The sequence below is a fragment of the Antechinus flavipes genome, chromosome 1, assembly GCF_016432865.1.
Source record: "Antechinus flavipes isolate AdamAnt ecotype Samford, QLD, Australia chromosome 1, AdamAnt_v2, whole genome shotgun sequence".
In the NCBI taxonomy this organism is placed as follows: domain Eukaryota; kingdom Metazoa; phylum Chordata; class Mammalia; order Dasyuromorphia; family Dasyuridae; genus Antechinus; species Antechinus flavipes.
In genome coordinates this window covers 287,208,048-287,224,811 of record NC_067398.1, presented here as the reverse complement: position 1 = coordinate 287,224,811, position 16,764 = coordinate 287,208,048, and the positions used below count along the sequence as shown (strand labels likewise).

The 16,764-nt window shown below is 34.9% G+C and overlaps 1 protein-coding gene across 2 annotated transcripts in view; it reads left to right on the top strand.

Annotated features, from left to right (window-relative positions):
• The window catches only part of MCC (MCC regulator of WNT signaling pathway), a 225,492-nt gene that overhangs the window by 181,653 nt on the left and 27,075 nt on the right, over positions 1–16,764 (top strand). For both annotated transcript variants that reach the window (XM_051962155.1, XM_051962163.1), the window contains exon 13: positions 11,364–11,598. In XM_051962155.1, the coding sequence (XP_051818115.1) occupies positions 11,364–11,598 (235 nt within the window). The remainder of the gene's footprint in view (positions 1–11,363; positions 11,599–16,764) is intronic.

Here is a 16,764-nt window from a genome sequence, read left to right as displayed (position 1 = left end):
GTCCCCAGTGCCAGCAAAGAGTCCCCTGTAATTTCCTTTAGACTAATTGTGAACTCCAGAAGCAGCCACCATTGATGCTTTAGTCCTTCCCAGGGACTGCTTCTGGCTTGCTGAGGCCTTCACTGTCACCTCAGTGAGATAGATGTTTCCTGAAGATCTAAGTTGCGCTGGAAAATTATTTGACCCATCCTTTTGTGAATTCTACCACTCTAGAATTAACTTTAGGGCATTATTCAAAGGTATTTAGAGAGGTTTGGGGGAGAGTTTAGGCAAGACAGGAGTCTTTTCTCTGCCATCTTGGTTCTGCACATTCTTGCTTTGGATTTTAGTTAGATATTATTTTAAGAAAAATTCCAATTATTCCTATGCTTTCTTGTGTGTGTGTGTGTGTGTGTGTGTGTGTGTGTGTGTGTGTGTTTTAACTAAGAATGGATGTTATATTTTTTCATTTTCATTCTCTTATAACCCTTCTGCTTTCTTCCAGCCCCATCATTCAAATTAACCTGTGTCCTCTCTCTGGGAATACAAAGAAGGGCAAAGATAGTACCCACTCTCATGGAGCTCATAGTCTAAGGGAGAGACAGCATACAGCAGTGAAGTTCAAGCAAGATATGTTCAAGACAAGTTGGCTATAATCTTGCTAGGAAGGCACTGAGATTATAGAGGATTGGCAAAGGTTTCCGCAGATGGCAATTAAGCTTAGACTTGAAAGAAGCCAAGAACCAGAATTAAAATGAAAGACAGCTCCAGCAAAGGAGATAAGAGTCAGTGAAAAGACGTGGAATTAGGAAATGAGTGTTATAAGAGACAGCAAAGAGAACAATTTTATTGGATCACAGAGTATATAAGTAAGATTTAAGAAGACTAGAAAACAAAAAAAAGGCCATATTTTTAAGGATTTTTAATACCAACCAGAAGATTATTTGAGGAAATAGGGAGCTACTGGAATTGATTAATGACTGAATGGAGGCAGAAAGAGATGTGATATGTGCTTTAGGAAGATCAGTTGGACAATTACCAATCATTTCTTGATTTCCTTTTTTCAATCTTTTTTTTATAGCTTTTTATTAACAAAATATATGCATAGGTAATTTTTCAGCATTGACAGTTGCAAATCCTTTTGTTCCGACTTTTTCCCTCCTTCCCCCCACTCCTTCCACCAGATGGCAGGTTGACCAATACCTGTTAAATATGTTAAAGTTTTTTCAATCTTAATTGCTATTTACCTGTTTGAAACCTTTGACCGTATTGATCACTTCTTCAAGATATTCTGTCCTTTGCCTGGTTTTTCATGGCATTGTTGTCTCTGGTTCTTCTACTTCTCCTGACTGCTCCCTCTCATTCTCCTTTGATGTGCTTTTTTTTTTTTTTTTTTTTTTTTTTTAAATCTATGTCACTTCAATAGCACTAGGTTTACTTCCTGGGTTCCATCTTGATCCTTTTTTCTTTTTTCTATATGTTGTCTCTCTTGGTGATCTTACTAGTTCCCATGGGTTTACCTTATCATCTCTGCAGATGATGATCTCTAGTCCCAGACAAATTGCATTTTGAACATTTTACAGTTTGAACTGCCTCAAAGTCAAGATATCCAAAATAGAACTCATTATCTCTTCCAAAATTTTTTTCCCACTTCTGAACTTCTCTGCTACTATAAAGGGCACCAGAGTCTTCTCTTTTACTCAGATTCACAACCCCAGTATTATCCCAGACTCTTTTTTTCCCCTCCTTATATGTAATCATTTGCCTTGCCTTATCATTTTAATCTTTACAATATTTTCCATCCTTTCCTTTCATTCCACTCCTATTTTGTAATCATTACATTCTCACCATTTCTTTTCTGTTTTGTTTTAGTTTGTTATGTTTTTGGCAAGGCAATTGAGGTTGTGATTCTCTCAGGTTCACACAGTGAGGAAGTATTAAGTGTCTGAGCTCAGTTTTGAACTCAAGTCCTCCTGACTTTGGGGCAGGTGCTCTATGCACTGTACCATCTAGCTGTCCCCATTCTCACCATTTCTTGCCTGGATTCTTCCAACCGACTTTTTAATCTTCTTGCCTCTAGTCTTCCATATAGTTGCAAAAGTAATTTTATAAGACCTGGATTTGTCCATGTCACATACATACCTTTCCCCATTCAATAAACCCCGAATCTAATATTTGTATAGTTCTTTATATAGCTCTCAAACACTTCATTTCCTTCCTAGCTTTCCATCCTTCTTACATTCTACTTCTATCTAAATCCCCTGTGACCCACTTATATTTGTGTATTGCTGTTCTTTGCACGTGATATTTAATTTCCCATGTCTATTCTGTTGCCCTAGTAAAGTTCTTTTCCATGTTTAGAATGTTTCATCTCAATCTCTGGCATTTATTAAGACAACTCAGTCAACTTGCATGGTCCCTTCCCTGTCCCTCTCTCCCTTCAGTCAATTCTAGACTTCCCATGGTATGTCTGCTCTGTCTACTTTGTATAGTATTTTCTATGTAATTTTTTACTTACATGTTATTTCCCTTTTAGAACTTAAAACTCCTTTGAGGTCAAGGGCTGTTATTTTTCTTTTTCTTTCTTTCTTTCTTTCTTTCTTTTTTTTTTTTTTTTTTTTTGTATTTTCCCTAGTGTCTAACACAATGCTTGGCTTAATAATAAATATTTAGTAAGTTTTTCAACTGACTTAAAACAATTCCCATTGAATATTGAGTCATTGTTATTTTAAGAATGGGGTTAGGAAAGTTTAGATAATTTCATGTAGTCTATACTGAGTGAGGAGAATGTGTGGGTGTGGGTTCAAAGGTCACTGAAGAGTATCTTTGTGCCATTGCAGTTCTGATTTCATAGTGACTGCTATACTATGCAAAAAACCAATGGCAAGTAATCAATGAAAGTAAAAACGATGTAATGTGAAATTAAGCAAAACCAAAAAGAAAGAAGCCCTGTTATCCTGTCCATATCACCTATGCTAGGGTGAAAATATGTATAGTCTGCTTTTTAAAGTAGTTCCAACAGGATTCTTTATCTACAACTCATGCCTACATTCCATCTGCTCCCTCACATACACAACCCTGAACTCTGCCCAATTGACTAAGATATAATACAACCTCAAACAGAATATTCCCTTGCTGATAACTGAGATCATAGACAAGCAGTTAATGGATGACATAACCTTCACCCAACAGCTGACAGCTTGTCACTAGGAGACAAACCACAGGCTGCTTTGTCTGCAAGCACCTATAGAAAGTATATATGGTATAGAAAGTACCATATTACATTTCTTCTTTTTTAAACATTATTATAATCATATTCAGCCATGGAACATTAAGAACATAAAACCATGTTGTAATTAACCTAGCTAATCTATTTTCCTTGTTGACATTCTAGAGGTGGAGGGGAGAGAGTTGGGCTTGTAAGAACACTTTGTTTGTTGTTCATCTGGAAATTAAGCTTTCATTTTGTGAAAGCAGTTTTTCTTGGTGAAAGGATATCTACAAAGGAAATTTTGTTTTCTTTTGAAAACAAAAGTCACCCAGGCTTTTTTCTATGGCTTATTCACACAGGTTTGTGAGGGTGATGGTGATCGAGGTGGGGAGGGAGGGTGTGAGAGCTGTAGAAGACTGATACTCTTTGAAAGGATTTAACATACATCCAAGCCTTTCAGCCCGTGGGCCTCGTTGGTTCAAGTTCTCTGGAATCATTTTAAATGATCCCTTTCAGTTCTAAAATTCTAGAAATTCTTTTGAATGGATGGTTTCTGAAATATGAGGACTCATAAAGTCTTGCAGAAGTTGCAAAGGGAGAAAATGTAAGTCTTATTAGCTCCAACCATTCATTCATGCATTTGTCAAACCTTTCATTAAATATCTACTATGTACAATGCATTCAGAATAAATATGACCTATATTCATAGGTGGCCTTAGAATCAGGAAGACTATTTGCCTTGTCTCTGACATATAAGAACTATGATATGGGCAAATATAACTTAACTTCTGTGCCCCAGACAGTTCTCTGATACTACATGTCACAGTGAATGTTCCCTATATTGATGAAGTCTAGACACGCCTAGTGCAGGTCTAGGAGGGGGAAAATGTAATGTATTATACACTGGGGAAGAAAAGAAACATAAGAAAGAAAAATAATCCCTGCTGTGTTTTGTCACATTAAGGCATTAAGTCCTATATCAGAGAAAATGTAAAACAAATAAGGAAATAAGCTCTGAGTGAATGGGAATGGTTTCTTTTTTGTCTTTGTATTCCCAGCACCTGTTAGCACATTATAAGCACCCAACAAATGCTTATTGCATATAAAATCCTATAAGCCTTAGCAATAGATTATTTATAGAAAGTGAGGGAAAGCAGTAGAGCATGACACTCATATTTAATTAAGAGGTTGATGGTAACCTTAAAAGTAAGAGAAGTTTGGCAGAGGGAAAGGTTTGAATAGGAGGGGGGAAAATGAGTTTAATTTAGTTTAGTTTTTTGTTTTTATAATTAGAGCTTTTTGTTTTTCAAGATACATGCAAAGATAGTTTTCAACATTCACCCTTGCAAAACTTGGTGTTCCAGATTTTTCTCCCTTGCTTTCCATGTACCTCCTCCCCTAGACAGCAAGCAATACAATATAAGTTAAACATGTGCAGTTCTTTTAAACATATTTCCATATTTATCATGCTGTACACAAAAAATCAGATCAAAAGGAAAAAAAAAAGCAACAACCACAACAAAAAAGATGAAAATACTGTGTTGTGATACCCATTCAGTGCCCACAGTCCTCTTTCTGAATATGGATGTATGTCTCCATTACAAGATTATTGGAATTGCCTTGAATCACCTCATTGTTGAAAAGAGCCAAGTCATCACATAATCTTCTTGTTACTGCATACAATGTTTTCCTGGTTCTGCTTACTTCACTTAGCTCAGGTTATATAAGTTTCTCCAGGCCTTTCTGAAATCATCCTACTGATCATTTCTTACAGAACAATAATATTCCATTACATTCATTTACCAAAACTTATTTAGCCATTTCCCAACTAACAAGACATCCACTCAATTTCCAGGTCCTTGCCACTACAAAAAGGACTGCTACAAACATTTTTGCATGTGTAGTTTCTTTTCCCTTTTTAATGATATAAGTTCAGTTTTCAATGTTGAGTTTAAAATGTCTATAGGACACCAAGATTAAACTATTTAATAGGAAGTTAGAGGTGTGAGTCTAAAGATTAAGAGAGAGAATAAATCTGGATAAATAATTCTAAGTAAGAGTAAAGATGATATTTTAATTCATAGAAGTTGACAACATTACCAAATGTAATATTATAGAGGAAGTGGAGAAACATGAGATAAAGCTCTAGGGAACACATTCAGAGTAGGTGTGACTGGATGAAGATCTATCACAAGACACTGAGCAACAGTAAGAGAGACAAGAAGAGAAGCAGGAGAGTGTCTAAAGAGAAGGGAAAGTAGTGTCTAAGGTAGGATGTAAAACTAGGTCCTCTGGTTTCATCACCAGTGATCTTTCCACTATACCACATCATTTCTATTTGCAAAGAGGATCATTAATAGTATCAAAGATTGCAGAGAGGTAAAGAAAGATGAGAACTGAGAAAAGGTCATTAGATTTGGCAATTAAGATATCATTAGTAACTTTGGAGGGAACAATTTTAGTTGATGAGTTTGAGTGCTAGATAGTAGAGAGTTAAAAAAAAAAAAAAAAGGACAAGAAGAAAGGATGTGGAGGTACCTATTGTACACAACCTTTTTAAGGTCTTAAGCCACAAAAGGGAGATATATGGAACAATAACCAATGCAGATGGATGGACTAGTTATGGAAAAGGAAAAGGGAGGCAGAAAGAAGTAAGGAGGGAGAATGTTCCAGGCATAGGGGACAGACTTTACAAAAACACAGGAATGAGAAGCCGCCTGGTTTGAGAAACAACAAGGCCAGTGTTTAAATGATAGAATGCAAGAAGAGGAGCAACATTTAATGAATTTGGACTATGGAAGGTATGAGAAATTAAGAAATGGTGTGTAACAACCTTTGTAGGATTTTTCAAGCAGAGTCATGCACATAGAGGTGATTTCCTCAATTGAGGCCTTGTTGAGGTTAAATAAGATCAATTTTTCACGGACTGAATTCAGTTGTGTATGACTTCTAGCTCTATTCAGAAATATTCAAAAGGAGTGGTGTTTGGTAAGCAGAAGCAATGATTAAAAAAAAAAAAAGGAGCAGTGGTTAAAAAAAAAAATTACCTGTTGCTTTTGATTCTCTTTTTAATAGAACTTGGTGAATGTTTCCATTGATGACATCATTGGGCTACTTTGCTCTTAAACTGGGCACATCTCTTCAAGGATGTTATAATGTCGTTGGAGCCCACATGTAAACCAAGGCAAATATCCAATTTCCCAGTTAGGGAGAGGAAAGATAGTTTGGGAATTGGGAATTGCTAGAATTTGTCATCCAGAGATGTTCTACAGCTATTCTACAATGCCCAAAGCGTGATGATGAAGATATAGTGTGTATATATACATATGTATATATGTGTATGAATTATATGTATGTGTGTGTGTGTGTATTTATTTATTTATCATAAAACTCATTTTGTCTAGTTTTGTGGTAAAATTTTTTTTCCCTGATGGCCTGAAATATTTCTGAATGTTTTCCTACTTGCTGGAAGAGGGACGATTTTTTTAAACTCCATTCCTGTCTAAAGATGCAAGTCTTATGACTTCTGAATGTTAATATTCTTTTGTCAGCAGTGCATATACTTAAATGTGTTCATTGTTCAATTGTCTTTAAATCTTAAAGATTTTCTAGTCAACTACTATTCTACCTCTGTCGTCTTCTTTCTACAATTGTGGAAACAGAAATGGCACAGTACAGTTGAAAAGTTTCCTGGTTATGGAGTCAAAAGACCTGATTCACATCCTTCTTTAGACACTACCTGTGTAATATTGGTCAAGTAATTTAATTTCCTTGAGCTTCAGTTTCTTCATTTATAAGTTGAAAGGTTTATGGCTTTTTATAAGATTAAAATTTGTTTTATAAAAGTTAAAATGACTTGCCCAAAATTAGACTATTAATTGTGTGAGGCTGTAGGCTCCTAAAATCTCTGAAAAAAATTTTTTGATATAAGATCTATCAAAAAACTATTTGTACAATGCAAAAAGACAATGTTTTGTTTTCCTTTATTTTAAAGTCTGCATTGTTCATTTGTGCTCAATTTCATCATCTATATCTACAATAGTATTCTTTGGCTACACTTATAATTTAGTCTAACCTTTCGTTAGATCACTTTTTTATATAGTTGATATTCTTTCATTTGTAGATAACATATATTTTACTGAGGTTCTCCAATAGAGAATACAGTTAATGTTATTGATCTTGTAAGAGCCCAATAGATATCAAAATGGCATTTTGTGTGGCAGATTGGAGTCAGGGAGGGTTCATGCCTTCAAGAAAAAAATACTTTATAGCAAAACTAGACGTTCATTGGCAATAATTTAACTTTATGTGGATGCATGTCACTGTTGTTTTTTAAAGAGTAAGAAAAAAAAGAATCCCGATATTCTTTGAATATTGTGTCACTTTGGGGTATTGCTTTCAACTTTGATTTATGAATATCAGTAAGAACTTTGTGAAATCAGAGGGAAAGAAGATTTAAAAAATCGTTTCTTAAAAACAAACAAACAAAAACACCTTTTCTTTTAGAATTGTCTTAATTACTATTTTACTGTATTTCATGGTGTGGGATTGTTAAGCAAGCCTAATACCAAACCTGCTTTCATTTTGATGTTGATGATCATTAAACAAACAAATGTTACTAAACAGTTAACAAAAAGAAGATTCAATTAGCCTTATATATAGCAAACCTACAATGGCACTTAGTTTTGGCAGATATCACCTCTTCCCCTCACCTTTTTGGCATTATACAAAAATATCTGTTCAACTGGGCAAACAGGTGTTGGTATAGTCTTCAGATATATGTAAGTATGTGAAATTTGAAAATATGATATCAACCTTATGTGAATGGGACCTTTTATGCACCTCAGTGACCAGGAAACCACATCAACAGAGTTCAACAAGAAACTTTTATCAAGGGAATTGTGAATATATCCAGCCATTCTGGAGAGTGATTTGTAACTATGCTCAAAAAGTTATCAAACTGTGCATACCCTTTGATCCAGAAGTGTTACTGCTGGGCTTATATCCCAAAGAGATCTTAAAGAAAGGAAAGGGACCTGTATGTGCAAGAATGTTTGTGGCAGCCCTCTTTGTAGTGGCCAAAAACTGGAAACTGAGTGGATGCCCATCAATTGGAGAATGGCTGAATAAATTGTGGTATATGAATATTATGGAATATTATTGTTCTGTAAGAAATGACCAGCAGGATGATTTCAGAAAGGCCTGGAGAGACTTCCATGAACTGATGCTGTGTGAAATGAGCAAGACCAGGAGATCATTATATACTTCAACAACAATACTATAAGATGATCAATTCTGATGGATGTGGCCCTCTTCAACAATGAGATGAACCAAATCAGTTCCAATAGAGAATTGAACCAGCTACACCCAGAGAAAGAACTCTGGAAAATGAGTATGAACCACTACATAGAATTCCCAGTCCCTCTATTTTTGTCCACCTGCATTTTTGATTTCCTTCACAGGTTAATTGTACACTATTTCAAAGTCTGATTCTTTTTGTACAGCAAAATAACTGTATAGATATGTATGCATATATTGTATTTAACTTATACTTTAACATATTTAACATGTATTGGTCAACCTGCCATCTGGAGGAGGAGGTGGAGGGAAGGAGGGGTAAAATTGGAACAAAAGGTTTTGCAATTGTCAATGCTGAAAAATTACCCATGCATATATCTTGTAAATAAAAAGCTGTAATAAAAAATTTAAAAAAAAAAAAGAAACTTTATCAAGGTGTCATATTTTGAGCTTTGGCCTACTCTTGGGCCAGTCAAGTCGGTGGCTTTGGCACTTATTAGAGAAGACCAACCCTAAGCTTTATTGCCAGGAGTAGAACAGGGAAATAGAGGCAAACTTGGATAGATATTGTTCCTGTTAAAGAATTCTGAAGTCTTCTTATCTTACTATAACCTACTGTAATTTTTCCCTCTTCCCTTTGTCTCTCCCCTCCTCTTTCCTTACATAATCCTGCTTTTCTTCTTCACCATAATCTTCAATTCTTTAATCCCTCAATTGCCTTCCAGACTGTCTTTCCTGAACTAACTCATCTCTCAACTTTTCCCTATCTTGAATCCTTGGTAAATTCAACTCTATATTATCCTCCTTTCTTGAATCCAGAGCCCCCTTATATTGCTTATTATGCCTGGTCAAACCTCAGTCATAGAACACTCTCACCATGTCTTTCCTTTGAAAATCAAAAGAGGGAGGGGGAAGAGATTTCTTTCTCTATGGAACTTTGTGGCAAAGAAAATGAAAGAATTTTTGAGAGTGATTTTGTAAGATGTTTTGAGTAATTAAATGGTGTAACTGTTCTTGGGAGTAAAGGGAAGTCATCTACAATTGTAGTGAAGATTTATGCTATATGATTAGAATGATTCATATAGCTAAAATATTATAAATAATTATGTTTATTTTATTATGTTTTATTAATTTTAGTTTTATTAATTAGTTCATAGATAGTAAGTTTTATGTCCAGATGCTTAAGTATTTATTTAATTCCGGGAGACTGAGTGGTGTTGTGTGTAACAAAGAAACTGAGAAAGAGACAGACAGAGTGAGCACATGCTACTGGAAAATGTTTCTTCAGTTTATCAAATAATGCTTGCATTGACAGGAATTTTAATTACTTGAGAGATATGTTAAAATTTATTTATGAAGAAACAAATTAATATACCCTGTTGGCACAGTGGATAGAATACCAGGCCTGGAATCAGGAAAACCAGAGTTCAAATCTGACTCTAGACAAGTCACTTAATCTTGTTTGTCTGAATTTTCTCATCTGTAAAATGAGTTGGAGAAGGAAATGTCAAACCACTCCAGTATCTCTGCCAAGAAAACCTCAAATGGGACCCACAAAGAGTTGGATATGGCTTAAAAAAATTAACTAAGATAAAACTAGATCTTAGAACTCTCTGATTAAATGATATGATTTACATTAAAAATTATTATAAAATATAAAAACCAGTCTTAGCTTATGAGCCATATGAAAACAGAAAGCAGGATGAATTTGATCCATGGGCTATAGTTTGCCAACCCTTGTTCTATGTAGTTTACAAGACAATAAATCAACCTCTGATTTCTAGTGTTTGCCAGTCTCCAAGAAGTAAATAGTCACACTGAAAATGTGGTTCCTCTGCACTTGTATGAGCTGACTTCAGGACACTTCTTGAAATTTCCCATTTAATTCTATTTCAAACCCTGAAGTTAGTCTTCTTAGCTTTTCCAACACTATTGATCAGCTGTTTCAGGGGAGTCTTTCTGCCTATCAAAATAGTCGTGTTTCTGCTTCTTTTCACTTACCTCTATCAAAGATCTTATAGAAAACAGATTTACAACAGAAGCATAGGAATATAAAATAACTTGTAATTTATTTTAAAAAACACAATAAAATTTACAGTTAGAGTGATGAGGGTAATAACAATTCTTTCTCCCAGGGTCATTGTAAAGATGAAATGAGATAATGTTTATAAAGCATTTAGCAATTCTTAAAATGGTGGCTTCCCATTGTTATTATTATTAAAATGAATAAATGAATGGATGTTGGGAATGCAAGCTTATTAAAAATCCTATTTCCCTTATTGTAGTTTCCCAGCACGATGATACAACATTTGTTGGAGCCTCCTCAAACATAGCCAGTCAAACATAGGTTAGGATATTTGATAGTTACAAGCTTTTAGGTTATGCTAAATGATTTATCCAACTCCTCAGATTGTTTTGGGAGTCACCAGAAACATTTCAGATAGAAAACCAAAAACATTTCAGATAGATAGATCAGAATCTAAATGGGCCAAAGGCCCATATCATAACACATTACTATGGAGAAGATTCACCCTAAATCTGGGCTGGTTCTCAAAACCTAGAAGAATCCACTCAATTCCATCTCTGGTGAGAAACATATGATTTTGAGTAAATGAAAATCTTTAAGCGATTCTGGACTTTATGGGTGTTAAGCACCTAGCTCAAGCACCTAGCTCATAGAAACAACTCTACTTTTTCTATTAATAAAGTATATTCCTTGCATGGTTCCTTTATGTTCCTTTGTGGTACATTGGATCAGAATGAAGTTTTAGGTCTGAAAATTTTAGCTATCCTTTCATTACTATCTATCTTTATCATTCCTATTCTAACACTGAATTATGGAAATATTTATAGGACTTTTTTTTTTTTTTTTCAGCACCACCAGCTCCACTGCTAGTAGCTGTGATACAGAATTCACTAAGGAAGATGAACAGAGACTAAAGGATTATATTCAACAGCTCAAGAATGACAGGGCAGCTGTCAAGCTGACCATGTTAGAATTGGAAAGCATCCATATTGATCCTCTTAGTTACGATATCAAACCTCGAGGAGATAGTCAAAGACTAGATCTAGAAAATGCTGTGCTGATGCAGGAGCTGATGGCAATGAAGGTACCTGTTCAATCACTGTTTCTATTTGCCAGACTGTCGATGGATGGGAGAATTTAGAGTTTCTCCTCAGAAGTGCCTTTGACAAATGATGGTAACAAATCAACTGTTACCTTGGCTTTTGAAATTATAATGGTTGTCTATGGACTTTTTTTTTTCCTTGTCTAATGAAAAAAAGGACAAGTGCCTAAAGTTAAATATGTTATGAAAGTATGTGATGTATTTCAATTATTACTAAGAGAAAGAAATTGAGACTATGAAAGAAATTTATTTATTGGCTTACAGGGAGTGACCAGATTAGGGACTGGAGCAGGATAGGACTAATCTAGAATAGAATGATAGTACAAAGAGAAAAGTATCAGGTGAAAGAGTTTGCATCTGGGTAAACAATTGATTTGGGATTGCATGAGCAGAATAGGGCTAATCTAGAGAAGGATGATAGTCCAGAGAGCTGGATATGAGATGAAGTTTTAAACCTGGGAAAATAATTGATTTGATAGCCACAAAGTAAGCGGATGTATCAAAATCTAAGCATAAGGTTATAGAATCCACTAGCCCCAAAGTAATTCTCATTCTGGATTATGTTATTTTATGTGTGTCCCATCCCCCTAGTAGTTTGCAAGCCTGTTTTTTATACAGTGTGTATTTAATAAATTTCCTAAGAACAAGATAAAACTAGTTTTTGTCTGAAAAAGATCTGGGTTCTTTAAGTAGATTCTAAGTTCCCCATGAGTTAAAAGTATTCTGACAGCCAAAATTCAATATTAGTGTTGAGAAGCAAAATCTCCATGACTAGGGAAATGATAAGTCCAATTTATTCTGTCTTCCCTTGTCAGACCATATCTGGAATATTATATTCTTGTATAAAAAGTAGGAATTGTCAATAGTCCCAAAACTGACATTTCAGAAATTGGCCAAGGGAATTATAAAGTAGGATATCAAGTAGATCAAGTGGGCAGGATCAATATGTTTCTCTTTTCCACTGGGACAAACCCTGCTCCTCTACCTAAGAATAAGAAAAAACAATTCTATGGCATACTAAAATAACTTCATGTTAGACCATACTCTTATCTAATATCACATTAAATATCTATTCTTCCTTTGCTCTTGGCCTCTGACAGGAATATGGCAAGCTTGGGCAGAGACCTGAGTTGTTTAGAAGACTAACTCTGGCACATCTCATTTTCCAAACTCTTCAAAAAATAAAAACAAACCCAACCACTCTTTCTCTTCAAACTCATGAGTTAGTTTATCTGGATCATACTATCTGCCTAAGAGATCTAATGATATAATATTTATAAAGTGCTTTGCACAGTGTCTTTCACATAATAGATACTTAATAAGTGCTTATTCCCATTTTACCCCAATAGAATGGGGACAGTTTAATGCATTATTTCTCATATTACTGTTTGTTAATTAAGATTGAATGGTTGGATTATTTCCTTGCTGTTTGGGAAGAAAGTAAAACAATCCACTTTTAGCCTTTAATTTCTGAGGGGACTAGACACAATTTCTGGGATCCACAAGACATAAAGTCAGACTGATTTACTTGTTCTCTGTCTTTACCACTCCCTAAAAATTCAACTAAGGAATGTGTTGTATAAAGGAATAGGTGACATACTTATCAAATTAGCTGGTGACATAAAATTGAGAGGGATAGCTAACACATTGGATAACAGTCAAAATCTAAGAAATTTTGACAAAAAAGTTTAGGGTTTAAACCAAGAAGATAATACTAAATAAGAAGAAACATGAAATGTTACATTTAGATACAAAATAATCAACTTCACAAGTATAATAGGGAGATATAAACTCTATCAGTCATTTATCTGAAAATAAAAAAGTGACATTTTAGTGAACTACCAGCTCAGTATGAATTGGCCAAAGTAACTAATACAGTCTTGGGCTTCATTAAAAGAGGTATGGCTTCCAAGAAGAGGGAAATGATAGTAAATGTGACAGTTGTCCAAAAGTATAATGGATTTTTGTGACAAGTGGTAAGGTTGTAACTCCTTGGAGTTCTTCAGGCAGAGGTGTCTGAGCTCTTCTTAGGACATGGGTTCACCTAGATTGATACTGAGATGTAGAAGAAAAGTCTATAATTTTGAGAATCAGGAAACCTCAGTTCAAATCCTGATTCTAATATTTAATTTACCTTACCTTTGAGTAAGATATTTGGTTGCTCTGAGCTTCAGTTTCCACATTTATGACATGGGACTTAAAATTTTTACATTCTTCAAAATGCAAAATGTTTTGTAAAATTTTAAGTAAGTGTACAATAAATGAAATTATTGTGTGTTTTTAACCACCCCATAGCTTATTATTTTGAAAAGCAAGAAGTAGAACTCTAGTGCCACTGGGCATTTCAGTTTCAGTCTTCTTGCCTATTAATGGGAATATTAATAGAACATTGTAAGGATGAAATACAATACTAAGTGCAAAGCACTTTGCAAATCTAAAGTACTAAATGTTAGCCATTATAATTATTCTTATCAGCTGAAGAACACAGAAGAGAACTATCAGAATGATGGAGGATCTTAAGTTTATGCTAAGTACAGATTGTGTGAAGTAATTAGGATACTTAGCCTGAAAAAGAGAAGGTGGAGGAAGAGTTGTAGAAAGGAGGCAATAACTCCAGTCTTCCATTGTATAAAATTGTCATGTTCCTCATACATATGGCATGCTATCTGCTGTCTTGATGCTTTCTCCCAGGTTGTCCCAGGGGAGGAATGCATTACCTTCTCATCTCTGGTTAGAATCTCAAGTAACCGTCAAAGCTTAATGAAAGTGCCACCTCTTACAGGTTATCTGTAAAAATCCCAGAAGGAAGAAACTAGCAGTGGGGAGTGGTGGATGAGAGACAGTGGAAAGGGCCCTTAATAAAACTAGGAATTAGAGTCTTGAAGGAAGCTAAGAGGTGGTAGTAAAAAGGGAGAGCATTTAAGGCATGGGAATAGTCAATGAAAAGGGACAATTTCAGGATGGGGTATGCAAGGAACAGTAAGAAGGGCAATGTCTGGCCCACAGAGGACATGAAAGGGAATGAAGTTCAAGAAGACTGAGGAGAGCCAGGTTGTGAAAGGCTTTAAAAGCTAAACAGAGGAATTTGCAGATAATAGGAAATTCACTGGAAATTATTGAGCAAAGAGCATAGACTTGCATTTTTAGAAAAAAGCGAGGAGAAACTTAAGGAAGGGAGTCCTCTAGTAGTCCAGAAACAAAATGATGAGCTTACAACAGGGGTGTTTATTATGTGCATGGAGAGTGCTCTTACAAGTAAAAATGATAATATTTGCCAAAAATTGGATATGTTGAGTGAGTATAAAAGAGGAGTGAAGAATGACAAAAAATTCAGACAATAAGTATGTATTAAATGTGTACTGTGGTATGAATCCAAAAATGACATTCCCTGCCTTCGAGGAACTTAAAATATAATAGGAGAGAAAAAATGCTTGCAAATATATACAAAACTATCCTATTTACAGCTTAAATAGGAAATGATTAACAAAGGAAAGGCAATGAAATTAAGAGGGTTCAGAAAAGTTTCCTGTACACGTTGGAATTTTACCTGGAACTTGGAGAACTACAAGGTGGAATGGAGAAGGGAGAACATTTTAGACAGTGGGAGCAACTAGATTTTTCCAGAAGTCTGGAGCCAAGTGATGAAATGTTTTATTCATGAAACAGCAAGGAAGCCAGTGTCACTGAGTCAAAGAATGAGGTAAGTACTGGGAGGACAGAAATAGGTTACAAAGGGCTTCAAAAGCCAAGTAGAGGATTTTGTTTTTTAGCAAATTAGCCAAGATGAAAGAAAATAGAAATAGCAGTTGAAAGGCTATAGAAATATAGACCTATTGAAGCACTAGTGAAGCTGCTAGTTGCTTCAACTTTTCTGGAAGGCAATTGAGCAGTATGCTAAAAATAGGATTAAAATGTCCATTCCTCTTAACCCATGTTTCCCATTGGCTAACATATATTCTCAGATCAAAGACAGAAAGGTCTCAAATATACTTAAAATATTCATAGGAGCATTCTAGGGAACTAGAAACAAAGTAGATTTTTTTCCTTTTTGTTTCTCCATTTATTAAGCAATGAAAGAAATTTTGGTATTTGGTTAAAGTGGAACATTACTCCAACATAAGAAATGATGAACATGAAAAATTTAGAGAAAAATTGGAAGACTTCATGAACAGATATTAAGTGAAATGGGTAGAAACAAAAAGGCAATATGCATAATGACTAAAATAATGTAAACTGAAAAGACACCCCCCCAAAAAAAATACTAAGTGCTTTGTAATTTAATGACCAAGATATAGAAAAGGATGAGAGAATGCACTTCTTTCTCTTCTTTGCAGAGGGTAGAGCTTTGTGTGTATTGTTACTCAAGTGTTAGTTTTGGTGAACTAATATTTTCTCTTTTTGTAAGAAATGGTTTATTGGGTTAGTTGGGAAAGGCAGCAGCAAATATATTCAGAAATTAGAAAGATGTAAAAACAGAAGGTAATTTTCTCTTACAGAAATAACATAGTCCTGTGTCTTTCATATGTCAACAACTTGGCTAATATAGAGTTTTTCCTACATCATAAACAGATTATACTGATGAGCCAATTTTAAAGTAGTAATGTAATGAGTAGACTTTTAAATAAATGCTATCTTGATGGTAGAAACCATTCTTTGAACTTTCCCTTCTAGAGCAAATAGTTCATCTGCAAAGCTGCTCATACCCATTGTAGGAGCTGATGGTAATGGGAAAAAAATCGCTTACAGAGCTGGTATAGTAAAGGTTCAAAAATAAATCATTGTTAGCATGATCTAGCATCTGACCCAAATACAGTGCTCTCTCATTTAGAACTCAATTATATTCCTTCTTATTGAAATGCCAGTCTTTCATTTCTGTGGCCGCCTTCTAAAGAATACATTTTTTATTGACTCTCAGAAATAGACAAGGAGACATCTGTTTATAAGAGAGAAAGAGATAATGAAGGAGATAGTGACAGAAGGCGCTGAATGATAAATCAAGATTCTTAGCTGAAAGGGCTAGAGAAGGAGGGAGATCTAGAAAAGCCACTTTGGAAAGAATTAATTAGGTAGATATAGAAGTATTGCCTAGCAGAAGTGAGCGCCCAGTTGAGATCATGTGACATAAATTTGTAGTAGACACAATCAAAA